Source organism: Delphinapterus leucas, chromosome 4 (genome assembly GCF_059928025.1).
Source record: "Delphinapterus leucas isolate spDelLeu-1000000601 "Yukka" chromosome 4, BTC_Dleu_Yukka2, whole genome shotgun sequence".
In the NCBI taxonomy this organism is placed as follows: domain Eukaryota; kingdom Metazoa; phylum Chordata; class Mammalia; order Artiodactyla; family Monodontidae; genus Delphinapterus; species Delphinapterus leucas.
In genome coordinates, this window is record NC_143132.1 from 82,425,499 (window position 1) to 82,444,623 (window position 19,125).

The 19,125-nt window shown below is 36.6% G+C and overlaps 1 protein-coding gene across 5 annotated transcripts in view; it reads right to left on the bottom strand.

The window, feature by feature from the left end:
- VPS8 (VPS8 subunit of CORVET complex) overlaps window positions 1–19,125 on the bottom strand; it is a 319,158-nt gene that overhangs the window by 113,199 nt on the left and 186,834 nt on the right. For all 5 annotated transcript variants that reach the window (XM_089910741.1, XM_089910739.1, XM_089910738.1 and 2 more), the window contains 2 exons: window positions 17,016–17,062; window positions 6,677–6,824 (listed from right to left, as the gene is read on the bottom strand). In XM_089910741.1, coding sequence (XP_089766867.1) covers window positions 6,677–6,824; window positions 17,016–17,062 — 195 coding nt within the window. The remainder of the gene's footprint in view (window positions 1–6,676; window positions 6,825–17,015; window positions 17,063–19,125) is intronic.

Genomic DNA, 19,125 nt, shown 5'->3' on the forward strand with positions numbered 1-19,125 from the left:
AAAAAATTTCCTTTTAGAAATTTCATTTCTAATGAGCCTGAGTAAACGTGGAGGGAGTGGAGCCCACCTCACACCATGGCCCTGCATCTAGCCAGAGCAGAGAGAGCCACTGCAGATACTAGCATGCATGCCTGTACTTGGGAGGGAGCAGAGGCTGCTTGGACTATAACCCTTCCTCCAGCCACGTCAGAGACTGTCACTGCCTGCACACAAATATGTGCAAGCACTAGGGAAGGAGTGGAATCAACTCAGGCCCTTGTCCTGCCTCCAGCTAGGGTGGAGACTGCCATTGCTGGTACAACTGCACAAAGGTAGAAGTGGAAACAGCTTATTAGCGTGGTTCCTACTGCTCTGGCCCTGACCCTGCCTCTACCCAATGTGTGCATACCAGGGAAGAAGTGGAACAAGTTTAGAAGTGCAGCCCCAAACCCTTAGGTCCCAGCCATATCCCAAACCATGGCGAACACCACCATCACACTGGGAAGAAGCCCAACTCGCTCAAAGATCCTGCTCCAGACCCTTAGGCCTCGGCACCACCCCTAATAGGGCAGTGACTCTAGCCCTACATGCCAGCAATACAGTGCCTTGTAGCACATAATAGGGAAAGATGCAGCCTATGCTCACTTTAAAATTAGCTCTTCCACCAATGCCACTGGGAACAAGCAGACTTCATAGAGATGCTCCCACATATGGACATGCCTTCAAGACTGGGATATGGAACTGTTTCACATAATCTCACACAGAAGAACAGAGAATGTCAAGCAAGATATAAAAAGAGAGGAATATGTTTCAGATGAAAGAAAAAGGTAAATTCATTAAGGGGGAGGGAAACAAATTTAAAAAGTGATAAATAATTTACCTGGAAAGAGTTCAAAGCATTAGTAATAAAATGCTAACTGAACATGGGAAAATAATGGATAAACACAATGATAACTGCAAAAAAGAAATAGAAAATGTATAAAAGAATGATCAAATCTTAAGAATACAATAACTGAAATTTAAAATACACAAGAAGGAGTTAACAACAGAATGAAAAATAAGTTAAAACTGACACGAGTGAAATACAAAGAACCATAAGAGACTATTACAAACAACTATATGCCAATAAAATGTATAACCTAGAAGAAATGGACAAATTCTTAGAAAGATACAACCATCCAAGACTGAACCAGGAAGAAACAGATAATATGAACAGACAAATCACAAGTACTGAAATTGAAACAGTGATTTAAAAACTTCCAACAAACTGAAGTCCAGGTCCCAGTGGCTCCACAGGTGAATTCCATCAAACATTTAGAGAAGAATTAACACTTATCCTTCTGAAACTCTTCCAAAATACTGCAGAGGATGGAACATTCCCAAGCTCATTCCATGAGGCCCCCATCACCCTGATACCAAAACCAGACAAAGGTACCACAAAAAAAGAAAATTACAGGCCAATACCACTGAGGAATAAAGACGTAAAAATACTCAAGAAAATACTAGCAAACTGAATCCAACAATACATTAAAAGGATCATACATTATGATCAAGTGGGATTTATCCCAGGGATGCAAGGATTCTTCAGTATCCACAAATTAATCAATGTGATACACCATATTAACAAACTGAAGAATAAAAACCATATGATCGGGACTTCCCTGGTGGTGCAGTGGTTAAGAATCTGCCTGCCAATGCAGAGGACACCGGTTCGAGCCCCGGTCCAGGAAGATCCCACATGCCGTGGAGCAGCTAAGCCCATGTGCCACAACTACTGAGCCTGAGCCCACGAACCACAACTACTGAGCCCACGTGCCACAACTACTGAAGCCCACGCACCTAGCATGCTCCACAATAAGAGAAGCCACCACAATGAGAAGCTCGCGCACCGCAACCAAGAGTAGCCCCCACTCACCACAACTAGAGAAAGCCCACGGCACAGCAACGAAGACCCAACATAGCCAAAAATAAATAAATAACCATATGTCATCTCAATAGGTGCAGAAAAAACTTTCGACAAAATTCAACGCCCATTTATGATTAAAAAAAACTCTCTAGAAAGTGGGCATAGAGGGAACTTACCTCAACATAATAAAGGACATACATGAAAACCACACAGCTAACATCATTCTTAATGGTGAAAAGCTGAAAGCGTTCCCTCTAAGATTAGGAACAAGGCAAGCATAACCACTGTCAACACTTCTATTCAACAAGTTTTGGAAGTCCTAGCCACAGCAATCAGAGAAGAAAAAAGAAATAAAAAGAATCCAAATCGGAAAAGAAGAAATAAGACCATCACTGTTTGCAGATGAAATGATACTATCCATAGAAAATCCTAAAGATGCTACCAGAAAACTATTAGAATGCATCAATGAATTTGGTTAAGTTGCAGGATACAAAATTAATACATGGAAATCTTTTGCATTCTTATACATAACAATGAAAGATCAGAAAGAGAAATAAAGGAAAGAATCTCATTTATCATCACATCAAAAAGAATAAAATAACTAGGAATAAACCTACCTAAGGAGTCAGAAGACCTATACTCTGAAAACTATAAGATGCTGATGAAAGAAATCGAAGATGACACAAACAGTTGGAAAGATATATCATGTTCTTGGATTGAAAGAAAATATTGTCAAAATGACTATACGACCTAAGGCAATCTACATATTTAATGCAATTCCTTTCAAATTACCAATGGCATTTTTCACAGAACTAGAACAAAAAATTATAAAATTTATATGGAAACACAAAAGACCCCAAAGAGCCAAAGCAATACTGAGAAAGAAAAACGAAGCTGGAGGAATCAGACTCCCTGACTTCAGACTACAGTACAAAACAACAGAAATCAAAACAGTATGGTAGATCAATGGAACAGGATAGAAAGCCCAGAAATAAACCCATGCACATATGGTCAATTAATCTACAACAAAGGAGGCTAGACTATACAATGGACAAAAGACAGTCTCTTCAGGAAGTGATGCTGAGAAAACCGGACAGCTACATGTAAAGGAATGAAATTAGAACATTCTCTAACACCATACACAAAAATAAACTCAAAGTGGATCAAAGGCCTAAATGTAAGACCAGACACTGTAAAACTCTTAGGGGAAAACATAGGCAGAACACTCTTTGACATAAATCTTAGCAATAATTTTTTGGCTCCGTCTCCTAGAGCAATGGAAATGAAAACAAAAATAAACAAACGGGACCTAATTAAACTTAAAAGCTTCTGCATAGCAAAGGAAACCATAAACAAAACAAAAAGACAACCCACAGAATGAGAGAAAATATTTGCAAACAAAGTGACTGACAAAGGATTAATCTCCAAAACCTACAAACAGCTCATGCGGCTCTATGTCAAAAAAACAAACAACCCAATCAAAAAATGGGTAGAAGATCGAAACAGAGATTTCTCCAAAGAAGACACACAGATGTCCAAAAAAGCTCATGAAAAGATGCTCAACATCACTAATTATCAGAGAAATGCAACTCAAAACTACAATGTGGTATCACCTCACATAGCTTAGAATGGCCATCATCAAAAAGTCTACAAACAATAAATGCTGGAGAGGGTGTGGAGAAAAGGGAACCCTCCTACACTGTTGGTGAGAATGTAAATTGGTACAACTGCTATGGAGAACAATATGGAAGTTCCTTAAAGAACCAAAAATAGAACTACCATATACTCCAGCAATCCCACTTCTGGCCATATATCCTGAGAAAACCATAATCTAAAACGATACATGCACCCCAATGTTCGTTGCAGAGCTATTTACAATAGCCAAGACGTGGAAGCAATCTAAATGTCCATCAATAGAGGAATGGATAAAGAAGATGTGATACATATATACAATGGAATATTACTCAGCCATAAAAAGAATGAAATACCGCCATTTGTAGAAACATGGGTCGACCTAGAGATTATCATACTAAGTGAAGTAAGTCAGACAGAGAAAGACAAATATAATATGATGTCACTCATATGTGGAGTCTAATTTAAAAATGATACAAATGATCTTATTTACAAAACAGAAACAGACTCACAGACTTCGAAAGCAAACTTATGGTTACCAAAGGGGAAACGTGGGGGGGTGTGGGGGGATAAATCAGGAGCTTGGGATTAACACATACACACTACCATACATAAAACAGATAACCAACAAGGGCCTACTGTATGACACAGGGAACTCTACTCAATATTCTGTGATATTAATAACCTATATGAGAAAAGAATCTAAAAAAGAATGAATACATGTATATGTATAACTGAACTACTTTGCTGTACATATGAAACTAACACAAAATTGAAATCAACTATATTCCAATAAAATTTTTTTAAAAATTTCCTTTTACAATGTTAACAAAAAGTATCTAAGAACAAATTGAGGAAAATGTGCAAGAGCCTTATGTAAAATATTATATTTTATAACTTTAGTTATAAAACCTCACCAAAGTGGGTAAAAGGCATTTCAAAAAGACAACCATGTTCCTGAATGTGAAGACCATAAGATGTCAATCCTCCCTGAATTAATCTATAAATTCAATGTTGTTTTCATCAAAATCCCAGAAGAATATGTTATTTTTATAGGAATGTGACAATGTGATTCCTAATTTGATGTGAAATAGTAAGAGGCCAAGAGTAGCCAAAGAATTTTAAAGAAAAAGAATGAGGAGGGAAGACTCTTCTTCCAAATAATAAAGCTTATTTTAAAGCTGTGTTAATTAAAATATGTGCCATGGGTATAGGGAAAGACAAATGACCAAAAGAATAGAACAGAATTCACAAAAAGATCTATGTATATTTGGGAGTTTGGTGTACAGCAGTATGGCATTACAAATAAGTGAAGAAAGGACAAGAAAATGCCACATGGACCATTAGCCATCCACATGGAAAAAATATATAAATCCCTTTCTTGATCTGTTTACAAGAATAAATTCCAGATGGATTAAAAGCCTAAATGAAAAAAGCCAAACTATAAAACTCATATAAGAGGATATCCTTAATGCCATTAAATTAGGAAAGGAAATAAAAGTCACACACACAAAATTTTAACGTTAAAGGAAAAGACTGATAAATTAAAATAGAAGCCACTAAAAACCAAGTTAAAAGACATGCCATAATAGACTGGAAGAAGGCATCTCCAACATATAAAATCAGCAAAGGACTAGAGATCCAGAAATTAGAAAGAACTTCTAGAAATCAGTAACAGAAGGGCAAAACCTCAATAGGAAACTGGGCAAATGATATGAATGGATAATTCAGAGAAAAGAAAACCCAAAGTGTCATTAAAAATATGGAAAGATATGCAATGTTATGAGTAAGCAATGATAATCATCACACTGGCAAAAAATAAGAAGTCTAAAAATACTAGAAATCAGCAAGGATGTGGAAAAACAGCAAATTTCAAATACTGATGATGAGACTGGAAACAAATAAGAAATCAACTTGACAATATGAACAGAATTAAGCTACTGTATTGTCTAAAGAATTCCACTTCCAGGCATACTACTTAGAGAAATCTCAGATGGCCACAAAGAAGGTATGTACAAAGGTGCCCAAAGTAGCATTGTTTATAATGGCAAAAGATTGGAAACACTCTGAATGTCTGTGAATAGGAAAATATATAAACTGCGGCACAGTCATTCAATAGACTATTATATGATCATTAAAATGAATGAACTAGAGCTATATGTATTAAAAACTGAAAGATAAAAAATTAATAAAAAAGCAATTTGCAATAGGATATTACTGTATGATACCATTAATACAAATTTTAAAAACATACAGAACTGTACCTTGTGTTATATAGGTAAATTCATATATAGGAAAAATTTTTTAAATGGATGGGAAGGATAAGCTTCCCATCTTCAGGTTGGCAGTAACCTCAGGTGAGACATGACAGATAAAGGATGCTTTATTTCTAAAACAAACAACAAAGATCTGAAGCCAGTATGGCAAAACATTAACATCTATAAAGTTGGGTTGGTGGGAATATATGTACCCATTTTGCACATTTCTATGTATTTTGAAATATTTTATAATTTAAAAAATTTTAATTGTGTGGGCAGTTTAGGACATGGATGCAGAAAATACGGGTTACTGTTTCATGAGTATTGATAGCAACAATATAAAGGTAGCTTAAAAACAAATTTTAAACAGGGAACATACTAGCCTCATGGTAGATTAGAATATGTGTGTATGTATATATATGTACATATGTGCATACACACACACACACTCATTTCAATTTGGAAACAGGAGAAAACAAGGAAAGAGAATCAAGGTAATGACTGTGTAATTGCCTTCTAGACTTTAAGTCACATGGCACAACAGGACTATCTAACCATCAATGCCTGCAAGTAAGAGCTTAGTTTTTCTCTCTTAATATTTTTACTGTATTCCTTTTTCTATGTTTATCCTGTTGGCTAGAATGCCTGTGAAACTTGATGAACAACAATGATGGACATGTGCTGTTTCTGACTCTACTAAAACAAACAGAGAGGCAATAACACAGCAATGCAGAGCATGCACGATGGAGTCAAACTATCTGGGTTCCATCTCTGGTGCTAGCACTTACTAGGAATAAACTTAGCCAACTGATTTAATATATGAATCTCCCTGTGCTCATCTGTAAAATGGTGAGCAATAAAGAAAAGTTTACTCTTGCCTTCTCTACATTACTGGTCTTACCTGAATAGTTTCTTCTAGGCGGTAGCACTCAAGGATTTGCAGTGTCTCTATAACCTGGTTTGGGCTGAACTGACACAACAGCTCAATGAACTGCTCTGTAATACAAGGAGATATCTGCAGCAATTCTTGATTTACATGAATACCTTCCCTGAAAACAGAAAAGGCAAGACAGTAGCATTATTTAATCATACCATAATTAAAGCTACAGGTGAAAAGTATGTTACCTTAAAACCAAGACTACCTTTTGATCAAGTAAAATCATGAATTAAAAGTCTTAATGTTACTTAGGTTATTAAGGTGAATCATACACTACATCAGAAACATTCTAAATCACAATATTTCTCAATTTACATTGAATAATTAAGGAAATGATATTCAGTGGAGGCTCCTCTAAATCATACCTGAAGTTGTACTGTTGCTCTAAAAGAAACAACGATGACTCAATTTAGTTTAAACAATTTGATCCATGAGTAACTATACATAATAAGCCATCTTCTAGTCTCAACAACTGTCCCTACTAAACTTCCCTTATAGCACCAATCACATCATGTTGTAATTACTTCTTCAATTATCTATCTTCTCTAAAGGACTATAAATTCTGTGAGGGTAGGCACCAGTACCTTCTCACTAATGAATTCTTAAAGCCTACAACAGTGTCTTCCATGTAGCAAGGGCTAATTATTTGGTTGTTGTTAAAACAAAAGTGGATGAATAGTAGGTTATACAAAATTTATGGTTCATTTGCCTTGTATGCCAGCCACTCACAAAGCCCACTATTCATAATGCCTACACAAAAGCTGTGGGAGTATTCGTTTTACCATGGTGGACACTACTGGAACTATTTAGAAAAATCAACTGCAGTTCATTGGAGATATAAGAATCATCTTCTCTCTACCTTCAAAAGAAGTCAGTTTCTTCTGGGAGTCCTATCTTCTCTTCAGAATTTCTCAACTAAAGCTCCTTATATAAAGAACTGGAACAGCATTAGTAACATACAAAAAATTGCTACAAAAACTCCCTACAAACAAAAGTCCAGGACCAGATGGCTTCACTGGGAAATTCTACCAAATGTACAAAGAAGAACATATACCGATCCTTCTCAAACTCTTCCAAAAGACTGAAGAGGAAGGAATACTCCCAAAAACATTCTATGATGCCACCATCACCCTGATACCAAAACCAGACAAAGACACTACCAAAAAAGAAAATTAAAGGCCAGTATCTGTGGTGAATATAGATGCAAAAACTCAACAAACATTAGCAAACCGAATCCAACAACACATAAAAAAGGTCATACACCATGACCAAGTTGGATTCATCCCAGGGTCCCAAGGATGGTTCAACACATGCAAATCATCAATGTGATACACCACATCAACAAAAACCACATGATCATCTTGATACAGAAAAAGCATTTGACAAAATTCAACAGCCATTCATGATAAAAACCCTTACGAAATGGGTATAGAGGGAACATATCTCAACATAATAAAAGCTATTTATGACAAACCCACAGCCAATATAATATTCAACAGTGAAAAGCTGAAAGCCTTCCCATTAAAATCTGGAGCAAGGATGCCCACTCTCACCACTTCTCTTCAACATAGTATTGGAAGTCCTAGCCACAGCAATCACACAAGAAAAAGAAATAAAAGGTATTCAAATTGGTACGGAAGAGGTAAAACTGTCACTGTATGCAGATGACATAGTTTTCTACTATATATAGAAAACCCTAAAGACTCCACACAACAACTACTAGAACTGATAAATGAATTCAGCAACGTAGCAGGATACAAGATTAACACACAGAAATCGGTTGCATGTGTCTACACTAACAATGGAACAGCATAAAGGGAATGTAAAAATTAATACCTTTTAAAATTGCATCATAAATAAATAAAATATTCAGGAATAAACCCCATCAAGGAGGTGAAAGATTTACATGCTGAGAACTACAAAACATTAATAAAGGAAATTAAAGATGATTCAAAGAAATGGAAAGATATTCCATGCTCTTGGATTGGAAGAATCAGTACTGTTAAAATGGCAATACTACCCAAAGCAATCTACAGATTTAATGTGATCCCTATCAAATTACCCATGACATTTTTCACAAAACTAGAACAAATAAATCTAAAATTTATATGGAACCATAAAAGATTCAGAATTGCCAAGGCAATCCTGAGGAAGCATAACCCTCCCAGACTTCAGATAATACTAAAAAGCTTCAGTAATCAAAACAGTGTGGCATTGGCACAAAAACAGACATACAGATCAATGGAACAGAACAGAGACCCCCAGAAATAAACCCACACACCTCTGGTCAATTAATGTTCAACAAAGGAGGCCAAAAAATAAAATGTGAAAAAGACAGTCTCTTCAGCAAGTGGTGCTGGGAAAGTTGAACAACTGCATGTAAATCAAAGAAGTCAAAACATACCCTCATGCCACGCACAAAAAGAAGCTCGAAATAGCTTAAAGACTTAAATACAAGACGAGACACCATAAAACTCCTAGAAGAGATCATAGACAAAACATTCCCTGACATAAATTGTACCAATGTTTTCTTAGGTCAGTCTCCCAAGGCAATAGAAATAAAAGCAAAAATAAACAAATGGGACCTAATCAAACTTACAAGCTTTTGCATAGCAAAGGAAACCATAAACAAAAGGAAAAGAGAACCTACAGAATGGGAGAAAATATTTGTGAAGGATGGGACCGACAAGGGCTTAATTCCCAAAATATACAAACAGCTCATACAACTCAACAACAAAAGAACAAACGACCTAATCGAAAAATGGAAAGTCAACCACTAGAAAAAGTTTTTTAAAAGAAGTATAATTAATATACTAAGACAGACAAAAAATGGAATCATATACAAAACACTCAGTTAAAGTCAGAGGAGGCATAAAAATAGTAGGAAACAAACAAAAAGAAACAAAAAACAAGGGTGATGAATAAAAAATAGTATAAACAGAACAGAAGAAAGGGTAGGATTTTGTAAAAGCCACAAAGTACCTTAATATGTGTCCTTTTCATTGTAAATAGAAAAAATATGAGTATTTGGAAAGATTTCTTTAAATATCAATGAAGCAAAGTTTTTGAAACTTTAGTTTGTAGCACTCACATGCCAGTTTTCATTGTTTCAGAAATTCTAAAAGCAAAGAGCAGACCATTCCAAACTCCTAACAACTGCTCTCATTTTTATTATTAACGTATCAATCTAAATTTCTATTATTAACTAAGCAACTAGTGGGGGCAAAGAATATGGTGAGCATTAAGATACCTACATCTAACCACATCATCTGATTATCATTCAATCACACACACAAACAGTATGTGTGCATACCATTTAATGTTATGTATTTTTCCAGTTTAGCATTATTTAAACATTCACATTGCCATGTTTGCCAATTTGGTATTCAATTATGTTCATATACCTTACCATTTATATAGCTATCTCCCCCATCTACTTTTTTAAACAGTTTTTTCACTATATAAATGTTAATACGGATATTTCAATATTAACTACCTTTTTCTTATGGTATTTCCTTAAAATATATTTTCCAAAATGGAATCACTGGATCAAAGCACATGTACACCCTTAGAGCTCTTAATACATATAGATAAAACTATGAAAAGAAAGAAAACAAAGTGGACTAAAAGGGAGGAACACATATTCAAAGGGTGGGCAGAACAACCCTGTGTAGTGTATCCCATGAACAAAAAGTTCAGTACTACTGAGGAATAAAGGGGAAAAGAGAAATGGCAGGATGGAAGAAAATTAAGCTGAACCGATATGCCTGAATAAGATCAAGAAGGGTCTTTTACACCATAAGGAGTTCAGATTTTACCTTGGATAATGGAAGCTAAAAGAACTTTGAGAAGCGGAAAGGGAACACTATCATTATTTGCCTATTTGAAAATGGAAGTAGAAGAATTAAGAAGGCTGGTTAGGAGACCAGCAAAAAAGACCAGAAGAGAGATACTGAGGGCCTGAACCAGGGTGGAGGGGGTGGACAAGAGAAGGACTCACATGTAAGAGATATACAAGAGGTACATTTTGATGACTGACTGGTTCTGTGTCGTGTGGCTGAGAAGGTGCAGTGGAGTTGGTAAAGGAAAGTTAAAAATTCATCATCACGCCAAGGATTTTATTTAAGACACTTACACTGCAATTGCCTCTGAAGGCAGGGTCCCACCTTATTCACCATTTTATCTCCCATGCCTGTCACAGTGCTTAGTATGCTGTAGTTACTCAGTAAATTTTTAAATAAAATAAATGGGTGGATACAGCCATTTGCTAAGAGAGAAAATAAAGAAGGAGGAACAGGTTTAGACTGAAAAAAGTGAGTATAATTTTGAACTATTTCAACCTCTCACACATTGCTTAGCAGATAGCAATCTCATTATAAAGAATTATTAAATTAAGGAATAAAGATATAAATGCATGTAAACTATCTATCCATCCATCCATCCATCCATTTACCTAAAAGAAGATTAGTAGATGATGATGTGTTAGGATTTAGAAGGTTGAATTTGAGCTGCTGGCAAAAATACTAACAAAGATAACGATATCTGGTGGTGAGTCTGTCCAAGCAGACAGGCACTCACTGAGGTAGGAATGCATTTTTATATGTCAAAGTTCATGAATATATATAATGTTCTATTTTTTAACTTTGAAATATGCTATTTCAACACTGTGTCAATATCTTAAAATATCCCTTCAGAATTATCCACAGAAACAGTGACAGATTCAATTTAAATCCAATGTATAACCATTTCCATAATCTATGTTTTGCTCCTTGGCAAAGATACTCATTTCCTTAGCAATGTTCAATTTTTACTTTATTTTGATTAAAGACTTAGAAATACAGTACAACATTTTATGTGTTTTTTTCCTACAGGAAAATCATACCATATATTTCAGAGGCCTCCAGGACATTGTTAACAAAGGCTAAATGGACATTACCAAGAAAACTGAGGAAAATATTGTGACTATAAATACACTTGCACATTCTCTTTATTCCTTATGAAGCTCATAGCCCCACAAAAACCGTCAGTGTCTTTTAGTATTATCCTTCAAGCATCCCCACTGCACAAAGGACCTGCATCTGGATGTACGTATATCAGGAGAACTCCTGTGAGAAATCTTGGCCAGCAGGGACGCACACAGGGAGTGGGCGTGGGGTAGGACTTTATGTAGCAGCTGTCCCAAAGAAAAGAATTGGAAGAGGATGCAAACCCTTTCTCCCGGGCTGTTGGCCTCAATTCAGGCAAATAATTTGTTTCTGGAGGATTAACCTCCCTCCCTTCAAAACTATCTAATCTTTCTACATACAAATGCCACCAATATCTTTGTAGGTCAATTAATTCTACAGAGGACATTATTTACAGAGCAAAGGTAACTTAAAGAAATTGGATAAAGAAAATAGAGAAATACACATGAGAATTCAACTAGATTATTAGTTCCCTAAAACATGCTGTTGACAAAATAAGTCACTCCTTTAGAAACAACTCAATAAATACATATAAATGTTAAATCAAATGTGCATAAACTACACACACACACACACACACACACAGACACACACACACAGGAATGAGGATCCTACTAACTTGCATAACCTATACACACACACACACACACACACACACACACACACACACACGAATGAGGATCCTACTAACTCAGGTTTTTGGGGCAAGGGCAAAAAAAGCAATTTTCTGCTATGACACATATATACAAGCAGTCACCATCTCAAAATAACTTTCTTTCATTTTCTCTACTCTCTAGAATGCTGCTATAGGAGCTTCATGAAAGGAAAAAAACTGGAAGTTAAAAAAAAATCCTATTGCTTAAGAAGAACAGAAAGGGAAGAATCAAAGGCAAAAACAGTCTGAAGTTGTCTGCCAGGGAAAACTGCTAGGCAGTACCAGTCTACCTATTCTTGATATTCTTTTGTCCCTAAATACCTTTTTCTATACTCCCCTAGTTTCCCACTTCAGTTTTCCCAGTACCTGGAAAGACTCTAATCCTTTACTTGAGATTAGTTAACAGGCATACTCATTTACAAAGGCTAAAGTGTGATGGGAAATCATTCAGAGACTTAATGTAATCTAGTCCACACAACCTGCTTTCTTCTTACCCTTGAGGTCAACTGGTATTGGAAAAGGGTTTTTTCATAATTGTGTATACTTCATTGTATTCATATGTTAATTGTACACTCCCACTGTAAAAGTGTCACATTGACAAGCAATTAGCAATTAGTTGTGATTGTTTTGATTGGGGCATAGAAGAAGGTAATTCTAGATTTAAAAAATCTACCTAGGCACAATACTATATATCCGAGTATGCTTATAAAGTGTAGAGCTTAAAGAAGTGTGTGCACCCTGCAACCCTTGAAAGAAGAGGACAGAGTGGAAGGAGGCAGAGTTCAAAGGGCATCAAAGACAAACTTTCTATAATTCAAAACTTTGTCTAAGGCAGGCTCAAGAAGCACCTCCTCCTTACCTCCTCTGAACTCAACCTTCTTAACCTTGCTCTCCCCCTCAATCCAGAATTCAATGTACGTATTATTAGTGATGGGGTTCAGGACATGCTTCCCCAAAATATGGTATGTTGGCATATTGAATATTTTAAGCTCAAGGAATTTGAGAAATGTCAGGTGCAGGAAGGACTCTCTGCCCTTCCCCTTCTCCTGTGAAGCAGATCATAAGACCATCTTATGAAAGGTACTCTCTCTTTCTGGAAGAGAGGAGCATCCTCATCTCTGAAAATGGAGGGACACTCAGAGGAATCCAAACAAACGCGTCTTGCTAAGTCTCCCCCAGTTTATCATCCTTAGCTCATATCCTTCAGTCCCATCACATTTGCCTATGACTTTCTACCCTTCATCAAACCTAGCACAAAACGCTCAGGTTTAAGTGCGTCTTCAGGTCTTCATTTCCTTGTGAAGACTCCCAGGTCACGTAAAACACTCAATAAATTTGTATGCTTTTCTCTTCTCAATCTGTCTAGGACACAGAAGGGTAGAAGAAAAAAAATTTTTCCCCTCCCCTCACTGGTATTACTTATTTACATTGTGGGTCAAACAGGCTTTTATGGGTTAGTCTGGGACACCATCATTTAAAATACTGTTCATATAAAAATGATTGTATTGAAATGCCAAACATCAAATTTAAAATAAATCTATAGCATAATCTTAATGGACGCCTGCCTCCTATATAAGACATAAAATAAGAGGATAAAGTATTGGGTTGGCCAAAAAGTTCATTAGGGTTTTTCCATAACAGCTTACGGAAAAACCCGAACGAACTTTTTGGCCAATCCAATATGATGGATTCTGGACTGGACTGGGACTCTCAAAGCAGAACACTACTAGATTTTTGGCATCCTGGATATGGTGGATCAATTTGAAAGAGTGCTCTTTTTAAAGGTGGAGCTAAAGTTATCTGTCTTGTTAATTCAAGGTTCTGTTAAAGAAAAAATTATCCATGATGCTTGTTAAAACAGTAAAGCAGAATTTATTCGGACTCTCATGATAGGGAACACTACAATGGGGTATTGCAGTAAACGAGAGAGACTGGGCTCAACTCAAAAACAACAAGAAAAAGTAGAGATTATAGCCATGGGGTGGGAGTGGGGCAGTCAATGGATGGAGAATTACTAGGAGGGTAGGATAATTCTTTGAAAAACTGACCTAACAGAATTCTTGCTGAAGGCAGGCCAGGATGATCACATATTACCTGGGGTGGGGGGGAAGTGTGTGTGAGAAATTTGGACAGATATCAAGGCTGATCACATATTGAGGGTGAGGATTCTAGCTAAACTGACTTAGCAGGATTCTTGCTAAAAACAGACTCTACAAAAACAGAGATGGAAGCCCAGGGTCAGACCTAGTGGAGCAGAGGGCTCAGAGGAGCCTGACTAAAGTTTGGTCAAGGGGAGAATCTCTGCCAACTCTTCATTTCTCTAGGCTCAAGCAGAGCTGGCCATTTAGCTGTTGTCAAGAGTGAGGACATTCCGGGTCATATTGCTTTTGGGGGAGAGGGAAGAGTCAGGACTGTGGGTGCACTGCTTCTCTCTGAAGTAGGTGAGAGAGGGCCTTGCAGCTGAACTGATATGACAGAAAGGAATAATGGGTGACAAGTTAACTTAGAGTTAATTATCCTGGGTTGGAGTTAGTTTAGGGAGATAAAATACACCGAGTAAATGTAAAATTATTCGTGGTTCGCTAGTGAACAAAACAACTTTCATAGTACTTCTAAAGGATCTTACCTATAACATATTTACAATCTAGGTATAGGTAATAACAGAGCAAGACTTTCCATGGAAGACGTCTGATACTCTTGTGATTTGCCATTTTTATTACTGTGAAGTTTAACTAAATTCAATATCAAAGCAAATGACTATATTGATATTTATATTACCTAATACTTTTTCTTAATTAAAAAAATTAAGATTTGGTCACCACTGTCTTCTGTACTTTGTTACATGTGAGAAAAGGCCGAGTTCAAAGATGAGCTTCTCTGTCCTTCCAGCCTGAGTCTCTCCAGGTAGGATGGATGGAGAACAAGGACTTGGTTAAAATAAATTATCCTAGGGGAAGAGGAGTCAGGTCCTAAGAGAATGGATGTGACACTGGAGGAAGCAAAAGAGGAACAGAAGGAATTTTGCTATGGGAAAAAAGGTACAGGGGCTCCAGAGAAAGGGCTGGGCCCTCCTTCCTCTTCCAACTAGCTCAGTCCTCCTCGGCCCCCTCCCCCTTCTCTCAGCTCCACCCCCAGCTCCCCCATCCTTCTCCCAGCTCTCTTCCTTCCCTCTTACCCCTAACCCTAATTCTAAGGTATCTCCTAGTTAATTCTAGGGGTAGACTAGGACCCAAACTGGATCTGAGGGAAGTACAAATGATTCATAAAAATAAAAATAGATGTCTAGCTTCAGTAATTTCTGAGAACAGGGAATTAAAGCACAGATACTTTGAAAAGGTATTGAACTGAAGTTCAGGAGGGTATGTAGTCAGACTGCTCTTCTCAACATCTGCATATGCACATCTGTATGACTAAATTTAAATGAACCGTAGCCTGCTTAAGGTTTAAATGACTGAAATTTCAAAAAATTATTACAATCCACAAAACTCCTGGTATTTTGGTATTTAAAAATAGCACAGAATACTAGAATAACCAAAACTTTCTACTTTTATAATATTATCTCTAAAGTAAGTATATTACCATTTCCAATGGCTAGTGTACATTTTAATGCAACTTAAAAATTTGTATGTGTGATGTGAAAGCTATGTCACCCTGGAATATTACATTTAGGCCAGTGATGCTTAACTCTAGAAGTATATCACAATGATTCTGTGGGGTTGGGGCCAGGCAACTATATTTTTAAAAATTTCTTAGGTTATTCTGACACACAATTCTGGTTAAGAGTGACTGTCTTAGAGGATGTTAAATACTACACTCAGCTCCCAGTGTACTCCACGTTGTCACAGGAAGACGTTAAGATCTCACATATGGAGCTACTTTGCTAACAAATCCATTACTAATTTCATCATCTCCTTGGGTTAGTTTTTACCTGATGAGTACTACAGCAGCACTTAAAAAAACATTTAAACTTTCCTTCTCACACCTCCAGGAAAGTTATTTAAAACTAAACAATTCAAATGAAAGTTTAAAAGGTAATACAGGGCTTCCCTGGTGGTGCAGTGGTTGAGAGTTCGCCTGCTGATGCAGGGGACACGGGTTCGTGCCCCGGTCCGGGAAGATCCCACATGCCGCGGAGCGGCTGGGCCCGTGAGCCATGGCCACTGAGCCTGCGCGTCCGGAGCCTGTGCTCCGCAACGGGAGAGGCCACAACAGTGAGAGGCCCGCGTACCGCAAAAAAAAAATAATAATAATAAAAATAAAATAAAATGTAATACATTTAGAGGTGGGCTGGGAACTAGGTGTTTACTTTGAAAAGTAAAGCTATCAATCTACAGCATGGAAAAAGGAATCAGAAGGAGTGATGCTACCAGAGACAGCGGAAGCTAGATGGTCATCAACATGTCCTGAAACATGTCCTCATGGCACACCTTCATTATTTTCTTTACATTGATAACAACTCATCATGTATGCTCATGTTCAAATAGAAACAAAAGTATTCCTTCAAGATGTAATCAATTTTCCAATCATGTATTTAGAATAATCTCTGTAACTATTACTCCTGCTAATATTAAAAATCAAGAGCTGACTATACTATTTGGATATCATGAGCCAGTTTCTTCAATTCAATTTATTTCCTTTGATTTCTCATCTATGTATTATGAAAAACTAAATTTTATTAACATACCTTGGGTCAAGAAGACTCCTCAAAAATTTGAAAAGCAAAACCTGGTTCTGAAGAGAAAGACAATAAAAAATACAATTAAATATTAAAATGAATTCTTCAAACTATGCCATGGTAAATAACTCTAGAATATCCCTTTAAAAAGCACACACGCATATGACTACTTCCATTATGCCCTCTGTACAGATCTAAGGAATTCTAAAGAATCATTTGGAGGTCATTTTCTCTCAGTAATTCTAATCATTGTCACATACTCAATTTTGAGAGTAGAAGAAATTCAAACACCTTGGTTATTGGTACCCCAACCCTGCCAAAAAAAAAAAAAAAAAGGCCCTCTATTGAGACAAATCCCTTAACAGTTCCCAGCATGAAGACCCTTGGAATGGCAGGTGCTCTGAACTGCTCTGGCTACAATGACGGGTACACACTGCCTCACCTGGTCCTCCTTGTGACAACAGCCAACTGTGAGACAGTTAATCTAGGTGGGGTGGGAGGCTGAGGCCCAAACAACAACCAGTACCAAAAAAGCTCATTAACTCCTCAATATAATCAACTACAGAAGAGATGGCAAACAGGTTAGCAACTAATATGCAAAATGTCTGGCTTCTGTTTCTTCCACTTTTTAGCTATGTGACTTTGTGTAAGTCACTGACTCTCGTAAGCCATTTGGTTTACTTATGTGAAAAAGAGAACACCAATATCTTCTCTTCCTCCTGCGCAGGACAGAGGTGAGAATTAAGTGAGATAAATCTTAGAATACTATATGAATATTAATAATGTTTCTAAGTTCTTAAGAAAGCTAAGCAAAAATTATTATAGTTTTGTTTTCCTTTTTTCTTTATTTTTTTGACACATTCTACTTCACCTATAAAAAGCAGGGGATCTCAAAACCAAAAAGGATTAATGTCATTTAGAATTTAACATTTTAAATATATTTATCAGTCTTTGATTTTCTATCTTTTTCCTGGCCTATCACTTTGTTTTATTTTACATGGCTTTCCTTCTGGTTATACCTTAATATTCTGGCTTATTTTTCATTTCAAGAATTCTGAAAATAATTGGTCAGAGGCATATTTCTTGCCATCAAAAGTGAAGGTAATTTATAAAATTTGTGTGGGATTCTTATACAATCAATAAAGCTCTGCAATAAAAAAAAATTTCATTTCTTTAAAAGGAATGTGTAAGACTCCACAAATAGTCCATGGTCAAGAGCCACCTTTTTTGTGTGTGTAAATTATTTCAGCTTTTATATATTTGTCTAATGAATGACATTATATTCATTTACCTAGCCTCTCTACCTCTAAATATTTTAAAGCCTGTAGGAAAAAGAAAATCCTGCAATGGATAATCTTAACATTTTTTTAAAAAAATGTAGATCTAGTTTTGTTTTGTTTTTTAATATTTATTTATTTATTTGGCTGTGCCAGGTCTTAGTTGTAGCATGCAAGATCTTCATCGTCACATGCGGAATCTTTAGTTGCAGCATGAGGGCTCTTAGTTGCGGCATGTGGGATCTAGTTCTCTGACCAGGGATTGAACCTGGGCCCCCTGCGTTGGGAGCAAGAAGTCTTAACCACTGGACCACCAGGGAAGTCCGATAATCTTATATTTTAAATGACAATAACATCACTATAGACAAGAAGATTCATCAAAATTGCTGACTTTTAAAAGACGGAGATGCTCTGTGGGTTGAGAGTAGTTTTAGCAGAAATGTACCCCCCTCACTAGAATGGACCGGATGACCCTCCATGTACTTCCTCAGGATCCTGGGCAGTCCTCTATCATCATTCAAGTCAAACTATTCTACAATTATCTTTTGGCTTATCTGTCTTCTTGAGCACAGGGATACATTTACAGTTGACCCTTGAAGAGCACAGATTTGAACTGAGTGGGCTGACTTACACGTGAATTTTTTTAAATAAATATATTGGAAAAAATTTGGAAGATTTGCAACAATTTGAAAAAACCTGCAGGCTAACCACATAGCCCAGCAATAGTGAAAAAATTAAGAAAAAGTTAGGTATGTCATGAATGCATAAAATATACGTAGATACTAGTCTATCCTTACATAGGCATGAGTGATAATAAATATAAAATATGCCCCTCTCTCTCC